The sequence below is a fragment of the Piliocolobus tephrosceles genome, chromosome 14 (genome assembly GCF_002776525.5).
Source record: "Piliocolobus tephrosceles isolate RC106 chromosome 14, ASM277652v3, whole genome shotgun sequence".
NCBI classification, from domain to species: domain Eukaryota; kingdom Metazoa; phylum Chordata; class Mammalia; order Primates; family Cercopithecidae; genus Piliocolobus; species Piliocolobus tephrosceles.
This window is the reverse complement of record NC_045447.1, coordinates 61050515-61064692: the sequence shown is the minus strand read 5'-3', so window position 1 is coordinate 61064692 and position 14178 is coordinate 61050515. Positions and strand designations below refer to the sequence as shown.

At 44.1% G+C, this 14178-nt stretch overlaps 1 protein-coding gene across 1 annotated transcript in view; it reads left to right on the top strand.

Moving 5' to 3' along the window:
• ADAMTSL1 (ADAMTS like 1) overlaps positions 1 to 13800 on the top strand; it is a 437416-nt gene extending 423616 nt beyond the window's left edge. Inside the window, exons 27-29 of the mRNA XM_023190023.3 lie at positions 8670 to 8779; positions 9573 to 9793; positions 11318 to 13800. Of these exons, the coding sequence (XP_023045791.2) occupies positions 8670 to 8779; positions 9573 to 9793; positions 11318 to 11424 (438 nt within the window). The 3' untranslated portion in view covers positions 11425 to 13800. The remainder of the gene's footprint in view (positions 1 to 8669; positions 8780 to 9572; positions 9794 to 11317) is intronic.
• The last annotated feature ends 378 nt before the right edge of the window (positions 13801 to 14178 follow it).

Here is a 14178-nt window from a genome sequence, read left to right as displayed (position 1 = left end):
CCACCATTTCTGTGGTTAGGTCAACCCAGTTAGTCCTGGCAGCCCAGAAGAGGGGAAGTCCCTCACAACACAGCACAGCTGCTGTGACAGATCATGGCCAGACTGATTATTTAAGTGGGACCCTGATCCATCTGGCCTCCTTGCAGGAATTTCAGCAATTCCAACCAGGGTTATACTAACAGATCTCTGATCTCTCCCTGGGACAGAGTCCCCGGGGTAAGGGGCATCACAGTCTCTCCAGTTCAGTTGACTCAGCCTTTCCAGGACTGCCTGGAGAGTCCAGGCAGTCTGGACAAAGAAGGGTTCCCCACAACACAGCACAGCTGTTCTACCAAAAAACAGCCAGACTGATTCTTTAACTGGGTTCCTGATCCCATCCCTCCTGACTGGGTGAGACCTCCCAACAGGGGTCTCCAGACACCTCCTACAGGAGCACCTGGGCCAGCAACAGGTCAGTACCCACCTGGGACAGAGCTCCCAGAGGAAGGGGCAGGCTGCCATCTTTGCAGTTTTGCAGACTTCACTGGTGATACATCCAGGTAAGGGGAAAACCCAGGCAACTAGGGCCTGGAGTGATCCCCCAGCAAACCGCAGGAGCCCTATAGAACAGTGGCCTATTAAACAGAAACCAATAACAACATCAATGAAAAAGACCCCACAAAATCTCCATTCAAAGATCAGCAAACTCAAAGATCAAAGGTAGATAAGCCCACAAGGTTGAGAAAGAATCAACAAAAGTGCTGAAAACTCAAAAAGCCAGAGTGCCTCTTCTCCTCCAAATGAAAGCAACACCTCTCCAGCAAGGGCACAGAACTGGGCTGAGGTAAGATAGTTAAATTGACGGAAGTATGCTTCAGAAGGTGTGTAAGGCAAGGTGCAGTGGCTCACGCCTGTAATCCCAGCACTTCAGGAGGCCAAGGCAGGCGGATCACAAGGTGAGGAGTTCAAGACCAGCCTGGCCAATATGGTGAAACCCCATCTCTACTAAAACCAAAAAAAAAAAAACAAAATTAGCTGGGCATGGTGGTGGGTGCCTGTAGTCCCAGCTACTTGGGAGGCTGAGGCAGGAGAATTACTTGAACCTAGGTGGCGGAGGTTGCAGTGAGCTGAGATCATGCCACTGCACTCCAGTCTGGGTGACAGAGTGAGACTCCGTCTCAAAAAAAGAAGGTGGATAATAACAAACTTCGCTGAGCTAAAGGAGCATGTTGTAACCCAATGCAAAGAAGCCAAGAATCACAATAAAACAATAGAGGAGCTGGTAACCAGAACAGCCAGTTTAAAGGAGGAGCATAATGACCGGATGGAGCTGAAAAACACAACATGAGAAATTCTCAATGCAATCACAAGTATCAATAGCAGAATAGACCAAGCGGAAGAAAGAACCTCAGAGCTTGAAGACTATCTTTCTGAAATAAGACAGACAAGAATAGAAAAAAAAGAATGAAAAGGAACAAACAAGTCCTCTGAGAAATATGGAACTATGTAAAAAGACCAAACCTATGACTGATTGGAGTACTTGAAAGAGACAGGGAGAACAGAACCAAGTTGGAAAATCCAGCAGCACATCAAAAAGCTTATCCACCCCAATCAAGTTGGCTTCAGCCCTGGGATGTAAGGTTGGTTCAACAAATGTCATGCATCACATAAAAAGAACTAAAGACAAAAAAACACAACTATCCCAATAGACACAGGAAAGACCTTCAATAAAATTCAACATGCCTTTATGTTAAAAATCTCCACTAGGTATTGAAAGAACATACCTCAAAATAGTAAGAGCCATATTTGGCAAATCAACAGTCAATATTATATAGAATGGGAAAAAGCTGAAAGCATTCCCCTTGAAAACCAGCACAAGACAAGGAAGCCCTCTCTCACCACTCCTAGTCAATGTAGTATTGGAAGTTCTCGCCAGGGCAATCAGGCAAGAGAAAGAAATAAAGTGTATTTAAATAGAGAGGAAGTCAAATTATCTTTGTTTGCAGATGACAGGACCCTTTATCTATAAAGTCCCATCGTCTCAGCCCAAAAGCTTCTTAAGCTGATAAGCAACTTCAGCAAAGTCCCAGGACACAAAATTAATGTGGAAAAATTGCTGGCATTCCTATACACAAACAACAGGCAAGCAGAGAGTCAAATCATGAATGAACTCCCATTCACAGTTGCTACAAAGAGAATAAAATACCTAGGAATACAGCTAACAAGGGAAGTGAGGGACCTCTTCAAGGAGATCTATAAACCACTGCTCGAGGAAATCAGAGAGGACACAAACAAATGGAGAAACATGTCATGCTCATTGATAGGAAGAATCAACATCATGAAAATGGACATACTGTCCAAAGGAGTTTATAGATTCAATGCTCTTCCCATTAAACTATCACTGACATTCACCACAGAGTTAGAAAAGAAAACTATTTTAAAATTCATATGGAACCCAAAAAGAACCCGAATAGCCAAGACAATCCTAAGCAAAAAGAACACAGCTGGAGGCATCACACTACCTGACTTCAAACTGTACTACAGTAAAAAAACAGGATAGTACTGGTATAAGAACAGACATATAGACCAATCAAACAGAATAGAGAACTCAGAAATAAGACCACATACCTACAACCATCTGATCTTTGACAAACCTGACAAAAACAAGCAATGGAGAAAGGACTCCCTATTTAATAGATGATGCTGGGATAACTGGCTAGCTTTATGCAGAAAATTGATACTGGATCCCTTCTGTACACCTTATACAAAAATTAACTCAAGATGGATTAAAGACTTAAATGTAAAACCCAAAATATAAAAACCCTAGAAGAAAACCTAGGCAATACCATTCAGAACATAGGCATAGGCAAAGATTTCATGATGTAGATGCCAAAAGCAATTGCAACAAACGCAAAAATTGACAGATGGGTTCTAATTAAACTAAAGAGCTTCTGCACAGCAAAAGAAACTATCATTAGAGAGAACAGACAACCTACAGAATAGGAGAAAAAATTTGCCATCTATACATCTGACAAAGGTCTAATATCCAGAGTCTAAAAGGAACTTTAAAAAATTTACAAGAAAATAACCCCATTAAAAAGTAGGCAAAGGACATGAACAGACAGTTCTCAAAAGAAGACCATCATGTGGCCAACAATCATAAAAAAAGCTCAACATCACTAATCATTAGAGAAATGCAATCAAAACTACAATGACATAACATCTCATGCCAGTTAGAATGGCGATTATGAAAAAGTCAAGAAACAGATGCTGGCGAGGTTGCAGGGAAAAAGGAACATTTTCATACTGTTGGTGGGAATATAAACTAGTTCAACCATTGTGGAAGACAGTGTGGTGATTCCTCAAAGATCTAGAGGCAGAAATAGCATTTGAGCCAGCAATCCCATTACTGGGTACATACCCAAAGGAACATAAATCATTCTGTTGTAAAGATCCATGCATATATATGTTTATTGCAGCACTATTCACCATAGCAAAGGCATGGAATCAACCCAAATGCCCATCAAGGATAGACTGGATAAAGAAAATGTGGTACATATATACCATAAAACCATAATACTATGCAGCCATAAAAAGGAATAAGATCATGTCCTTTGCAAGGACATGGATAGAGCTGAAAGCCATTATCCTCAGCAAACCAACCCAGAAACAGAAAACCAAACACCACATATTTCCACTTATAGGTGGGAACAACAAAAACATGTGGACACATTGGGGGAAACAACACACACGGGGGCCTGTCGGGGGTGGGCGTAGAGGGGGAAGGCAGAGCTTCAAGACAAATAGCTGAAGGATGCTGGGCTTAATACCCAGGTGATGGGATGGTCTGTGCAGCAGACCACCATGGCACACGTTTACCTATGTCACAAACCTGCACATGTACCCCAGAACTTAAAAGTTGAAGGAAAAAAAAATGTCAAAGACTTGGTAATGTACAAATATACGGACAGCCAAAAACAAAAAAGAGTCTGGTGCCTCCCTCCCCTCTCTTACCCTGTGACAAGCCAGCTCCTCTTGCCTTCCTCTATGATTGTAAGTTTCCTGAGGTCTCATCAGAAGCAGTTGCTGGCACCATACTTCTTATACTACCTGCAAGACCATGAGCCAAATAAACCCTTTTTCTTTATTTAAAAAAGAAAGAAAGAAAGAAAAATTATAACATCCAGAAAGAAAAATCTATCAACCAAGAATTATCTGGCAAAACTGTCCTTCAAAAACGAGGGGGAAATTATGACATTCCAGAGAGCTTGTTGCCACTATTCCTGACTACAAGAGATGTTAAATGGAGTCCTTTGAGTTATAACAAAAAGATGCTAGATAGTTAACTCCAAGCCACATGAACATATAAAGACTCTCCAATAAAGATAAATAGATGGGCAGACATTAAAACCATTATTATTTTGTTTCATAGCTCCACTTATTTTCTATAGATTTAAAAGAAATGCATAAAAAGTAATTATAAATCTGTTAGTGAATATATAGCATATAGATACAATTTTCACACCAATAATGTAAAGTGGGGATGGGAAACAGAGCAGTATACATGTAGAGTTTTGTATGAAATTGATATCAAAATTCAAATTAGATTGTTATAACTTTGGGATATTATATGTAATCCCCATGGTAACAACAAAGAAAATATGTATAGCCAAAGGAGAATGAGAAAGGAAGCAAAATTTGTCACTACAAAAAAGCAACTAATCACAAAAGGCAACATAAGTGGAGGGAATGATGAGGGAAAGCTATAAGATGTACATAAAAATAAATAACAAAAAGGCAAAAGTAAGTTCTTCCCTATCAGTAATTACTTTAAAGGAATTAAACCCCCAAGACATAGATTGGCCTAGCAGATGTTAGAAAAAAGACATGATTCAACTCTATGCTGTCTACAAAAGACTTGCTAGAGATCTAAAGAAAAAAATAGGTTAAAAGTGAAGGAATGGAAAAAGATAGTCCATGTAAATAAAAAACAAAAGCTGAGGTAGCTATACTAAATCAAACAACATAATGATAATACACCAAGAACATATAACAATTATAAACATGCATGCACCAAACATCAGAGCCCCAAAGTATATTAATCAAATATTGACAGAATTGAAGAGAGAAGTAATTAGTTCTATAATAGAAACTTCAGAAACCCACTTTCAAGAATGGATAGGACAACTAAACAAAAGATCAGTGAAGAAATACAGTAACTGAACAATACTATAAGCCAATTGGAGTAACAGACATACAGAGGACTCCACCCAATATAGCAGAATACTTGTTTTTTCTCAAGTGCACATGAAAAATTATCCAAAAAAGGACTGTATGTTATGCCAAAAAATAATTCTTAATACATTTGAAAAGAATGAATTTATACAGAGTACCTTTTCCAACCACACGGAAGGAAAGTAGAAGTCAACAGTAGAAGTAAATTGGAAAATTCACAAATACGTGGAAATCAAAACACAAACAGTAAACCAGTCAGAAAAAAAATAAAAAGGAAAATTAGAAAATACCTTAAGACAAGTGAAAACAAACCACAACATACCAAAATGTATGGAGCACAGAGAAAATAGTGCTAAGAGAAAAATGTATGGCTGTAAATGCTTACATTAAAAAAGAAAGACTTCAAATCAACAACTTAACTTTACACGTTAAAAATTTACAGAAAACAAGCAAACTAAACCTAATGCTAGCAGAAGAGGATAATAAAGATTAGAGAATAGTAAAGAAAACTCAGCAAAACCAAAAGCAAATTCTTCAAAATGGTTGACCAAAATAGACAAACTTTTAGCTATATTGGCAAAGAAAAAGAGAGAAGACTCAAATTCCTAAAATCAGAAATGAAAATGGAGACATTACTGCCAGTATTACAGAAATAAAAAGGATTGGCCAGGCATGGTGGCTCATACCTGTAATCCCAACACTTTGGGAGTCTGAAGCAGGCAGATCACTTGAGGTCAGGAATTCGAGACCAACCTGGCCAGCATGGCAAAACCCTGTCTCTGCAAAAAATACAAAAGTTAGCCATGTGTGGTGGTGGGCACCTGTAGTCCCAGCTACTTGAGAGGCTGAGGGTCAGGAATCGCTTGAACCCAGGAGGTGGAGGTTGCAGTGAGCAGAGATCATACCAATGCACTCCAAGACTCTGTCTCAAAACAAAAAGAAAAAGAAAAAAGAAACCAAGTGTTAATCAAAAGTAGAATGGAAAATTCAATCATGGTATGTTCATAAAATAAAGTACTATACATCAGTGAAAATGAACAAACTTCAGTTATGTACATAATACATTGTAAGAAAATACCAGATATAAAACGAACATGAAATATGGTTCATTTATGTAAATTTCAAAAACAGTCATAAACTAAACTGTTTTAAAAGTTAAGTCTCAGTGGTTACATGTGGAGACGGGAAAGAGAGTAAAGAGTAGGCACAAACTAGGCTCCTGAGTTGCTGACAGCATTTTATTTCTTCACCCGTATACAGGACTAGCTACATAAGTTGTGGGGCCCAGTGCAACATGAAAATGTGGGGCTGCTTGTTCAAAAACTATAATGAATGTCAAGGTTGACAGTAGAGCATCAAACCAACTACAGTTTCCTTCTAAGGGTGTAGGGACATCCATGCAGCTAGCTTTGCTTTTATACAGTTGTCCCTTGGTATCCACAGGTGATTGATGTAAGGAACACCTGTATATACCAAAATCCACACAAACTTAAGTCCTGCCATCAATCTCACAGAACCTGCATATACAAAAAGTTGGCCCTCCATATACATGGGTTTCGCATCCCAAGACCTTTGGTTGAAAAAAAAAAAAAAAACATGTATAAGTGGACCTGCCCATTTCAAACCCATGTTGTTTAAAGGTCAATTATACTCACTTTATAGAACTCACTGAGATATACTTCATGTTTTAATCTCTTTTTTTTTTTTTTTTTTTTAGAGATGGGGGTCTCACTATGTTGTCCAGGCTGGAGTGCAATGGCTGTTCACAGGCATGATCATGGTGCACTATAGCCTCAAATTCCTGAGCTCAAGCAATACTCTTGCCTCAGCCTTCTGCATAGCTGGGAATACAGGCATCAACCACCACACCTGGCTGTTAATCAGTTTTCTGTATGCACACTGTGCTTCACAATAAAAAGTTCTTTTTTGGCCAGGCACGGTGGCTTACTCCTGTAATCCCAGCACTTTTGGAGGCCGAGGCAGGCTGATCACCTGAGGTCCAGAGTTCAAGACCAGCCTGACCAACATGGTGAAACCCTATCTCTACTAAAAATACAAAACATAGCTGGGTGTGATGGCACGTGCCTGTAGTCCCAGCTACTTGGGGGGCTGAGACAGGATAATCACTTGTACCTGAGAGGCAGAGGTTGCGGTAAGCTGAGATTGTGCCACTGCACTCCAGCCTGGCAACAGAGTGAGACTCCATCTGAGAAAAAGAAAAAAAGTTATTTTTTAAAATATGTTTAAAGAGATAAATTTTAGCCACTCAGGAGGCTGAGGTGGGAGGATCACTTGAGCCTGGGAGTTGAAGGCTGCAGTGAGCTGAGATTGTGCCAGGGCACTCCAATCTGGGCAACAGAAAGAGACCCTGCCTCAAAAAAAAAAAAAAAAAAAAATCCCAGTTATTGGTGTTAAGGGGGTATTTTTTTTTTTTTTCTACATTTACCTCAACCCTCCGTGTGTTTGTGAATAATAGTGTCAAACTGGACCCTTCAGAGTCCAGAAGAGCAATAACTAACCTTGGGCACAGCTGTCTGACCCAAGAGAGCTACTTTTACTTTAAATCCTGCTCTTTCAGTGGTTCTTAATCTTTGAGGTCATGGATCCCTTTGAGTACTTGATGAAAGCTAGAGGGAATCTCTTGCTAGAAAAAAGCCAATAAACACAAAACTTTTGCTTATACTGTTAAGGATTAACACCCCAGCACCACCCCCAGTGGAACCCTAGGGATCCAAAGACCCCCAAGTTAAGAGCCTTTGTTCTCAAGTGACCTCCATGGGATGCCTATCCTCTTGTTCTACTAAAATAGCAGGTGTTGGCTAAAGGCCTGCTGCTTTTGTATTTCACAGACAACTGTTACTAAGTGTATTTACTGTGACAGGGTCAGGCTCCATGAATTCTGGGGAAAGTTTAACAATCTCCATGAGCACATAGCAAGAGAATATGAGGGGGGACTCTGCATACCTAAGTCTGCTTTCTGTTCAGTCATCCTAGGTTTAACCTGCAGAAAACTAAGCCAGGGAAAGAAAGGATGGAGTTGGTTATTTGGATGACTTTAGCAAGAAAACGATAAACCATATTACCCTCTCTGCCCTGAAGGGGTGGAGCTATTTAGGGGTCTTCAGTTCTAAAGTCTACCACCACATTCCTAGCATATTATGCCAAAATATCTTTCATATGGTTAATCTGAGAGGGGCTTCACTTTCTCTTACTGGTTCTACACTACCATTAGCCATTTGCTGGCAGAATGCCCACAGACCACAGGAAAGCTAACCATCCCATAAAGAAAACATCAGTGAATGTCGTTTAGTTAGCCCAAAGAGGGGAAAGATGAATGGTCTCAGAGCCTCCAACAAGACCTACACAAGGATCTTGCATCCCATGCAGCCCAAGCATGGCGGCCTCCACCCTTGACTTGGCTAATGTGCTGTATGTTCCCTTTTTCTGCTTTCCAGTGCAATGGGCCTTGCATTGGGCCTCACCTAGCTGTGCAACACAGACAAGTCTTCTGCCAGACACGGGATGGCATCACCTTACCATTAGAGCAGTGCAGTGCTCTTCCGAGGTAAGAGAAAACCCTGAATCTCCTTTTCCCAGCCCCGCGTCAACAGCACGGAAGGATGGTGCTAAGTGAGTGTTTCTCCTCCAACTTACCACAGACCCAAGCCCTGCCCTCTCACCTCCTTTCACCCCAAGCCACTGGCCTCCCCAGAGGCAGATGACTCAGTGTCAGTCTTGTGCTTACCTAATGGGCTAGGTTGGGATTTTCTCTCTCAGGGATGAAAAGTGCAAGGGTGTTATTCTTCTAAGAGAGGCCTCATACCTCGAGAGACCCACACTAGCCCCAGGGTGGGCAGGAGGTAAGGTCTACACAACGGCCACCAAGTCTCAAAGGCTCAAACCCCTCACTCTTGTTGACCTCCCTCTAGAAGTTAGGCTAAGATGAGAGCCCTTGTTCCTCAGTCTCAACCTACCATTTCAATCCAGTCCCCATCCTTATAACACTTCCTTATAGATGTCCCCCTGGGGCAAGGGGACTCACCGCCCCCACCTAAGAGCCCAGCCTGTGAGACCAAGCTCTGCCAGTGTCCACATGGGGGAGAGCTCATTCTTCAGTCATGTGGTGAGATCCATATTCATTACAGAGAAGGGCAAATGGAGGCCCAATAAGAGGAAATAGCCTTCTTGAGATCATATGGCCATTTAGTAACAGCACAGAGATTAGAACCCAGGTCTAGTAATGCTGAAAGTTCTTGAGGAATCACCTAACATTTCTGAGTTTGCAGCACTGTTTTCACATCTGCCCTGATTCAGCCCCCACAGAAGCAAACCTTAACCCTGCCACCATCCTCCTGCAGGCCCGTGAGCACCCAGAACTGCTGGTCAGAGACCTGCAGCGTACACTGGAGAGTCAGCCTGTGGACCCTGTGCACGGCTACCTGTGGCAACTACGGCTTCCAGTCCCGGCGTGTGGAGTGTGTGCATGCCCGCACCAACAAGGCAGTGCCTGAGCACCTGTGCTCCTGGGGACCCCGGCCTGCCAACTGGCAGCGCTGCAACATCACCCCATGTGAAAACAGTATGTTCCAACCCCCAAGAACCTTCTGCAAATTCCTCACAGAGCATCAAGTGCAGAGAGCAGTCCCTGGGACCAGCCCTGAGCACAGGGCATGGGGTCAGCTTCCCCAGGGATTGTGAGCTGGTGGTGGAGTTAAGCATTTTCAGTGGAGTGCATGGGTGTGTGCAGAGATGTGTATATAGGCATGACAGGGTATGCCCCAAGGGCTTCCGCGATCTCCATCCTGGCCCTGAGAGAGCCAGGTGCTGTTGGTCCAGTGCTGGAGGAAATCAGCCTCCAGTTCCCCTGCAGTCAGTCTGGCTGGTGCCCACAGGGGTTGACACATCAACAACTCTCAGGGTCCAGGGTACTAAACAGAAAGTGCTGTTAACTCTGAAGGCATACAGAGTGACTCCCGCTCAGCCAGCCAGCTCTGCGCCCATCACAGCTCTACTTCTCACCCGACACGGACCTGCTGACCCCCTCCCTCCCAGCCCCACAGCCATCCCCTGGAACTGTCCAGGACCCCCTAGCTTTGGAATTTGATACTCACTTCACTCCCTCCTCCTCATCCCAATACTGTCATTTGTATTCCAGCTGGGAAGGAGTTTATTTTTTTCTTCCTCTCAACCCAAATCGGAGGTACTTACCCATGAGAAAGGCGGCAAAGCTTGAGGCAAAGAATAGGAAGTAAAAACCAAATGTAGCTGTGCAGTTTTCTCCCAAACTGGGCCTCAATGAGCAATAAATTTCCAACACTAAGGCAGATGCCATGTAGGCAAAAAGACTACTTCTTTTTACACCCTGGGGGATGGATGGTCTCTTTGTACTTGGGTAGTGTTAACCCATGTTTGTGTCAGTGGCTCACCATGCTCAGAGAGAACCAATATTCAATGCACATAGTTAAAACTTACCAAACCAAGTCCGCACAATATTTAAGATCATCTCATCTGTGCCAACACTGAACTAGAACGTCCTGGTGCTGTGTTTAAGGCAGAGTGGGTAGAAGGAAGGGAGACTGGAGGGCACATGAAAATAAACCTTAACAGAGAAAGTAGGCCCAAATGCCTAGGGATGGGGGTATCCGACGCAAGCCTCACTTGCACACTCCTGCAAAGTGGGGGAGAATGCAGTCCTGGGAACCATCTTAAGGAGGAGAGTCATTTACCTAAAATACCAAAACCCATGGGAAAAGGCAGGTTTGCCTAGGAGGAGAGGTGATCACCTAGGAGATGAGGTAATCCCAAGAAGACAGAGAAAACAGGCATCTTCAGGAAGTAGAGGGAGCTACAGAAAAGAAGCAAACAAACAGCCCAGGGAGGGGCCCCATCATTCCGCCAGACAGCTGCAGGGTGGTGCCACCCCCACTGTTGGCAGCCTTGGGGAGCAGGTGGCTGAACTCTGTCAGAGTGAGGCTGGAGAGTGGTGGCCACGGCAGACCCCAGGATGTACCCCAGTGGCTGAAACCCCCGGCTGCACATCACGCAGGCTGCATTCTCACATCTCTTTTCTGTTCCCTCTCCCCACCCTGTCCTCCTTTCCCAGTGGAGTGCAGAGACACCACCAGGTACTGCGAGAAGGTGAAACAGCTGAAACTCTGCCAACTCAGTCAGTTTAAATCTCGCTGCTGTGGAACTTGTGGCAAAGCGTGAAGACAGGGCATGGGGAAGCACTCTACCCTGGCCACACGAAGGACTCACGCAACCACCTCGGACAGAACCTAAGCTTTCTTCATTTTATTTATTTATTTCCCCCTCCCCACCCCACACACACCCTTCCAACCTCCTCCACCTCCATCCTCAAGCATGAGGACGTCCGCATGTTTTCTCTTTCAGTTAGCTGGAGGACAGGATGTTGGGAAAGAAAAGGACAGATGTCTAAAGGAGGTTGCAGAGCAGGCCAGGCAGACGGGGAGGCTCCCTTGAAGAGCTTCCTCCCTCCCAAACCTGGGTCTCAAAGACCTAGGAAGAGGCAGGCACAGTCCCTGGGGACAGCAGGGAGCCAGAAGTTTTGTAGCCTATTGGTGCAAACATTGGACAAACACCTGTGTCTTTCCTAGAAGTGCACTATCAGACACACAGGAGTGTGTTGCTGCTTTGTCTCCTCTTCCCCATCTGCCCCTTTAGTCATGGTTAGGACAGATGGGGAGGGGACACCATGCTGAGGCAGAAACTAGCCCAGAACTCAGTTCTTCTAGTGGGGGAGTGCAGAGAGAGGAGAACTCAAATCACCAGTAGGGAGAGGTAAAAAAGCAAACAAAGCAGGCCCTAAGGCACACAACGTTGCAGTAAATGAGGAAAGGAGGGGAGGAAAAGGACAGAAGCAAAAAGGAGCCTGTGCGTGTTCCCCAGTGGGGCAGGGTGAGCAGGGGCTTCCAGGCTGCATGAGGCTCATGGACCAGCTCTGATCCCATGCGTGTGCGCATGCTCAGAGCCCTGCTGCCCACGACAGAGCACTGCGCTGCGTGGGAGTCCCCACTCCGCAGGCTATCAGAGTCAACATCCTGCCTGTGCACCTGCGGCAAAGCCAGTGAGAAGTGGGTCTGGCCATGCAGTAAGGCCACCCTGGCACCTGTTTATCTACATCGGAAGTCCTCCAGCCCTGCACTAACTGCTGCTGTGGGCCAGGGCCATTTTTAGCATGAATGGGCCAGGTTTTCTGCCTTCTAGGACCTTTGCTGCTCCACTGAAGGCCCAGGGACTATGGTCAGCTTGTCAACATCAACCCGTTAACTAGTCACTTTGCCAGAGAGTATCTGTCAGGCTGTCAGGTTGTAGCAACCTCTTCATTCCAGAGCTGGCCAGGGACTGGGGTGGGACGGTGGGTTTATGTGTGCCCCACGGTATACCCTCCCTCTCCCAGCCTGCACCCCAGCGGTCTGCAGGCCCTCCCACATGTAGTATTTATCTAACAAGGTGGGCTGGGTGGAGGCAGCATCCTGGCAAAACAGCTCACACACTGCAGCCACACTCATCAGCTGTGGTGAGGCGGCTGGAGCAAAGTCAAGCAGCAAAATGAAAACTCTGGGACTCTTCGGCAAAATCCTCATTAAGCCAAGTAATTTTTGCCTCCTTCCCCGGAGTGACCTGAGATTAGGAGCAAGGGTGGCCAGAGTCCCTTACCTTCAGATAAGCCTCCCCTCATGAAATGCCACTCACCCCGGGGCTACCATTGACATCAGGGCTGCATTTTCCAGCCAGCCTGGAAGTAAAATTTGAGAGGAAGACAATATTAATCTGTGTCCCCCCCCCGACCAGTGAGCTGTGGACAGTTAAGTTGTGTCTCTTTCTTCCTCACCACAAAAATAGGCTCTAAGAAATTATGTTACTAAAAAATCAGTGTAATGTCTGCTTAAAATAAAAGAGAATGTTTTCTATGTCTGTATATCTTTTGTGAATATTTATTAGGATTTCTTGTATAAAAAAGTGCAATATTAATAATTGTACATTGTCATCCAGAAAAGAAAAAAACTATTGGGGGGACTTTATTAACTTCCTGCAGTTGTCTTCCTGTAAACTTGGTAGTGATTATTATATTTTTCCTATTTTTAATAGAACCTGGTGTTTAACTCTGGATCCATTCACTGTACAGGATGTGTTGTAAAAACTAACATGGGATGCTAAGGCAGTAAGAGAGAATTCATTTGTGGCGCAATAGTTATGCACGGAATGATAAAGACAAATTCCATACTACTGCTAATGTGGTTAATTATTTCTAGTTCACTAGCAATTGAAAAGCAGTGGTCACTATTTACATTTCCTAAAGAGCAAGCATCCTCCAGCTCCATGTTGGGTTGGAGCAGTTGGCAGTGGGTCTCAGTGAACTGGGAGAGCCTAGGTTTGTATGGGAAGCAGAGTGCTCCTTGCATGAGATGAATGTACATTTAATGTTTGTTCTGTGAATTGCAACTCAGCAGCACCACAAGACAATGAAGCCTGCTGGCTAATGTGGAAGGAGGCACTTTCTCCTCTAAAACACAAAACTGTATTTGTATTTTTTGTACAGATAATACAGCTTATTTATTTAAATCTTGTCGTCTGAGTCTCTATTAAACTCAGCCTTCCCCTGGTGATTTATGCAGGGAGCAAGAGAAGTCCCAGTCAATTGGGTGGTTCCCAGCCAGTTATTTGTGTCTGGCTGAAGCGGAAGGATTGCAGTTTTCATCTTTACACAGGAAGCTGGGGGCCCATACCTAGAAGTGCTAGCTCTGTAAATAAACCCGAAGAAGCTGCATTTGTAGATGTGCACACATTCAGGCTGAGTGCAACCTAATGAGATGACAGTTATCTCATTGACAGCCCTGTGGTGGGACGACGGGAGCCACAGTACCTTCAGAAAGTGAGGCAAACAGGGACACCTCTTGGGAGAGATGCAGACTTGGGTGTGGAATTATCCTCACTCATCAG